The sequence below is a fragment of the Solanum pennellii genome, chromosome 7 (genome assembly GCF_001406875.1).
Source record: "Solanum pennellii chromosome 7, SPENNV200".
Lineage (NCBI taxonomy): Eukaryota > Viridiplantae > Streptophyta > Magnoliopsida > Solanales > Solanaceae > Solanum > Solanum pennellii.
Genome location: NC_028643.1, coordinates 76,893,473 through 76,898,830, shown reverse-complemented (window position 1 = coordinate 76,898,830; position 5,358 = coordinate 76,893,473). Strand labels below are relative to the sequence as shown.

Here is a 5,358-nt window from a genome sequence, read left to right as displayed (position 1 = left end):
TAAATACTGACTCGAAAACATTAATATACAGTTTGGATATATTAAAGAAAATAAAAATTTTTGGAGACTTTAAAAAGTAATAGGAGTAATGGATATAAGTGAAACAAAACGTGTCTATTTCTTGTAATTTGTCCATATGCTAACAAGTCGAATTGAAAATGAGGGGTAACATTTGTTCGGAATGAACTAAAATATACTATTTCGTACATTTTTACTTGTTTATTATATTTAAAAACAAATATTTAATTTAAAAAATAAAGACCTAAAAGAATAATTAGATAAGTAAAAGTAAACGGAGATATTCGAAGTTAACCACAATTGACGGCACCGACAGTATAAAAAAACATCAAACTGAAACGATTAGTGAACAGAGCGGTGTGATTGGTGGTTAGTGAAGAGTAGCTCACATTTTATGTGAACTGTTGGGATGTCATTTTATTTGCTTTGCTAATTTTATTTTATTGTTTTTGCCAGTTGTTGCTTCTGCTTCTTCATTACTCTAAACCCCTCTTTACTAGTATATCCAGACTCCAGAGGAAGAAGAAATCTCGATTTTAGTGATTGATTTTGGTAAAAAATGGCGTCGAAGTTGTTAATGCTAACTATTTTCGTATTCGATCTGATTGCTTTTGGTTTGGCTATTGCTGCTGAGCGGAGAAGAAGCACTGTAACAATCCTTTTCAATTTCTCTTCACTATACTTATAACTGTGTTATCTTCATTTTTCTCTGTTTCATACTGCTAATTTTAACTCTTAATTCATTGATTTTGCTTTTTCTTCTATTAGATCTGTTCGGTATGCTGTATTTAAAAATTAAAAAAATTGGGGTTAGGGTTAGAGGTAGATGTAGGGGATTTACTGATGGATAATCAAACCCTCGTCAACAAGGTGAAAGTTAGTCAATCAATTGAGATACTAAGATTCCCCAGTTTCTGTTCATTTTTCGGATTTTGAGTATTTTCTTCTTGGATTAATCATTGGTATTAGTGCTGTGCAATTTTTTAGATGAATTTTCAATTTTGAACCAATATTGGTACTGTTATCTCTTGTCTATATACACAAGTAAGAAACTTATGGCTTATCTATGCGAGGCGGATTCAGGATTTGAAGATTTTGGTTATTGTTTATGATTACAGAATTCCACCACTATTCATTTGATTTACTTACTGTGTTCGAAGTATGTTTTTTGTATTTGTTTAGTGAATATTTTCTTTTATACGTATACAAAGTGTGAGCCAAACAATCGAAGATTTCAGCTCTAATGTTGTAAATATCTTAGTTCTATCAATAATAATAACTTAAGATAAGAGGGAAAAGACTGCAAACTAGTGTTGTCCATGAGAACTTGAGACCAAGTTTTCTTTTAGTTGCTTTCTCGTGTGATTTGGTTCAAGCTAATTAGCTTTTCATGTGTCACTTGATTGAATATATCCCTTCATTTGTAGGCAAAAATCAAACAAGATGGTGAAGGTGAACATAGCTATTGCGTCTATGACTCTGATATAGCAACTGGATTTGGTGTTGGTGCCTTCTTATTTCTTATGCTTAGTCAAATAATTGTAATGGTGGCAAGCCGTTGCTTCTGCTGTGGAAAGGCTTTGAGGCCTGGAGGTTCAAGAGCTTGTGCTGTTCTCTTATTCATCATATGCTGGTAAGTATAATAACAATCAAAACGTGTTCCAGTTCAGTGGCTTAAAAAGGAGGAAGTCGATTTCTCTTTCAATGCTAAATCGTGTGACTTGTAACTTGAGAGTAGCGTTTTATTGTAAAACCAAAGACATTGTTAAAAAACTGCACCTTTTGTTTCAGGGTTGCATTTTTCATAGCTGAGGTCTGCTTGTTGGCTGGTTCGGTTAGAAATGCTTATCATACCAAGTATCGATCATCATACTTGACGAGTGATAAACCTCTATCATGTGAAACTCTGAGAAAAGGAGTTTTTGCAGCTGGAGCAGCTTTCGTTTTCTTCACCAGTATACTCTCTCAGTTCTACTATGTGACTTATGCCAAGGCGCGAGGTGGCCCCATGCCATATGGTGGTGAAGCCGGCGTTGGCATGGCAGCCTACAAATGAGGGTCATCAAGGTCGTTACGTTTATATGTTAAAAAATAATAGTTGGGATTTTGAAGTTTATGTATAATACAACTTTCTATTGCTTAGTTGCAAAGCTCATTGTACCATATTCCTTCTGCATAAAATTTTTGTTCAGTTAGTGTGAACTTTCATCTGCAAACATCTGTTTAGATTTGAGATTAATAGTGAACTGTTTCTTTTCTTTTTTTTCTTTGTTGAACCAAGAGGAAGTCTCTGTAGCAAGGTACTTGTTGGATTGCATGGCGTGAGACGGGCTTAAATAGAGTGATATGTACGTGAGACGGGCTTAAAAATATGTTACATTCAACTTGTTTGTGATTGATGCGTAGTAATATCAGAAATGGGTAGTCATTCGACATGTAGTTGAGGAATAAATTAGAAGCATTACATGTGTACAAACGAGATATCCAGTAAAGGCAACGATTTGAGAATAGAAAACCTCCCATCCCTGTTTCGCTCGCTTATATATTTTCTTTGCGGATGATACACAAAAGCCAAATAGTAATAATGTCTCAGTCCCAAACAAATTGATGACGACATGCAATAGCCAACAATAATGCCCCTTAGTCTCAAACAAATTGGGTACTGACATATTGTATGTCGATGTTGGTCAATTTAACAAATTGATTATGACATGAGAACTTAAAAGATAATCTACCAAACTTTACTATAAACCAAAATAAGAAAGAGACACCAACACACCAATTATCGAGTGAAATTTCACAAATGGAGTATGGGAAAAGTAGAATTATCCAGAGTCATATTTTATCTTTACCTCACGGAGGAAAATAAGGAAAGAGAAAAACATATTCTCCCTCCGTTTCACAAAAAAATGACTAATTTGATTTGGTACCGAGTTTAAGAAAATAAAGAAGATTTTTGATCATGTGATCCTAACTTAAAGTTATGTTAAATGTATAAAATTGCCCTTTAATCTTGTGGCCTTAAACATACCACGTGAAAGTTGTTACCAAAAAAAGAAAGATGTCATTCTTTATGAAAAAGACTAAAAAGAAATGGAGGTCATTCTTTTTAAAACGGAGAGAGTAATACTTACATCATGGAATAAATTTTCAGGTCAACTTTAATTTATGTGAACTTGGAGTGAGCAGAATTTGTTCAAGCATGCCTTGGGCTTTATTTATGAAATGTCTGCCCATCTTTAATTTAGTGTGGACTTGGAGAATCGCAGAATTTTATGCTTCATTATTGTTGTTAATTATGGGCTCAACAACTTCTTTTGGGCTAGGGCTTGGGCCTGGGCTACTAAGTATTGAGAACTCACAAATAACCACTAAGATAATTTTGAAGTATGCGTCGTAGCTATAGTTTGCTAATTACGATTCGTAGCTATATATTAGAGGGAAGAGAGAGGCAAGCGAGATTGAGAGAGTGGTGAAGAGGCGAGGGAGAGAGGACATAGAGTGGAGATAGACGAGTTGTATATGTATAAATGTCAAATAATTGTATACATGCAGTTGATATTCATATGCATTTTTATATCTGGGGAGCGAGATTGATAGAGGGAGGAGAGAGGCAAGCGATAGAGTGCAGAGAGTGGAGAGATGCGATTTCATTTATATGTTTATCATATAATTATATATGTGTAGTTTGTATTTGTATATGTATAAGCAAGGAAAGAGGTGAGAGAGAGGAAGAGCGGACAGAGGCACACATAATTACAGCTAAATTTAAGTTGCAAGTCATAATTAATTCAAATTATAATTATACTTGCTAATTAACTAATATATATTTGATTATCCACGTAATTTTCCTTACTCAAAATAGTTGATCCTTCAAACGCCCATTTTGTGTCTATAAAAGATGTGTTCATCATTATGTTCCCATTTATTAGTTGAGATTTTTCCTTGTTTATTTTCTTTATATTTTTAACATTTTTAGCTAGACGATTAAAAGATTAACCCGGTCTATCGCAACACTTTGTAGTCATTGTATATGATAAATATATACTTAGTATACAATTGATTCTGTATACACCGAATATATCAATAATATAAGTGGACCTCTCAAATGTATATATATACATTCATCTGGCTGGTTCAGAAGTAAGGCTCACATATACAGTGATTATACACTAAATTTTGTAAAAAGAATTAAGATTAAAACCTTTGTTGTTGTTGTTTTGAAATGTTGTAAATTGTAATGTAAAAGTTTTTCTTTATGGCTCTTCAGAGATTGGAATTAAATTAATTTTAGAACATATAGCATCTCTCCACTGATTTAATTGGACTTTTTACATATTTTTATCACGTACTCCCGTCGTTTCAATTTATTTGTCATATTTTTATTGGTATGAAATTTAAAAAAGTAAATAGGACTTTAAATCTTGTGTTTAAAATACGCACGTAAAAGTTAAAATTAAAGAGTTACAAAATACGAAAAAGATAATATTTTTAAATCACACTGTAAATAGGACAAACAAACTAAAACCGTAAAAAAAACAAGTTTCCATTAATACATATAGAAAGTGTCCCTTTAAGTTATCCAGGAGTCACATATACATATAGAAAGTGCTTCACCAGTGGGTTAACTTAGATTTGGATTATGAATATTATAATACATTAATAGAAATATTAAATAGTGTGTTATTATTTAATTCTACCAGCAAAATCCAATTACAAAGAGATCTAATACTAATGTTGGCAGAGGCGATCGATTTTAGGAACATTAAAAATATTATTTTTTTCCTTTTTATATGGCCTTTTTTTTTAGGAGATCAATTAAATATAACGCAAAAAAATCAATTACTAAAATAATAAGAATTGTGATTTTAAAAAAATTAAAAAATTATTGGAAGCTATTTTCTTCTATTCAAATAATACAATATAGTAATTCATTTACATGAACTATGTATCGATCTAAGTTGTAATATTTTTCTATAATTTTTTGTAGCCTATTTATATGCTAGCCCATTTGTCTATTCGTGTTCATAGCTTAGTCGAAGGTTAAAATTGTAATCTAACCAAAAAAAATAGAAAATTGTAATCTAACCAAAAAAAATAGAAAATATATGTATCATTTATTATCATGTAATACGTGAATTATTACCGATAAAAATTCTTACAATAAGTATTATGCGATTATAATTATATACTTTCACTATCTCCCTTTCTAGAGTTACATACATAAGATATTTATGTAATAAATAATTGAGATTCCTACGCACATAATCAAATATTTCATGTATTTAATATCACGCCAGAGAGATTTTTTGATAAAAATCGTTTAAACTTTTAAATTTA

The 5,358-nt window shown here is 31.6% G+C and overlaps 1 protein-coding gene across 1 annotated transcript; it reads left to right on the top strand.

Moving 5' to 3' along the window:
* Positions 1–369: 369 nt before the first annotated feature.
* LOC107024083 lies at positions 370–2,281 on the top strand. Its single transcript, XM_015224972.1, has 3 exons — positions 370–667; positions 1,446–1,651; positions 1,810–2,281. Exons 1-3 carry the CDS (start codon positions 578–580, stop codon positions 2,072–2,074), a joined length of 561 nt encoding a protein of 186 aa, XP_015080458.1. The 5' UTR covers positions 370–577; the 3' UTR covers positions 2,075–2,281.
* Positions 2,282–5,358: the final 3,077 nt, after the last annotated feature.

Coding starts and splice junctions, on each gene's coding strand:
- LOC107024083 (XM_015224972.1), top strand. CDS start 578: ATGGCGTCGAAGTTGTTAATGCTAACTATTTTCGTATTCGATCTGATT. Junction 668..1,445: donor CTGAGCGGAGAAGAAGCACT/GTAACAATCCTT, acceptor CTTCATTTGTAG/GCAAAAATCAAACAAGATGG. Junction 1,652..1,809: donor CTCTTATTCATCATATGCTG/GTAAGTATAATA, acceptor CTTTTGTTTCAG/GGTTGCATTTTTCATAGCTG.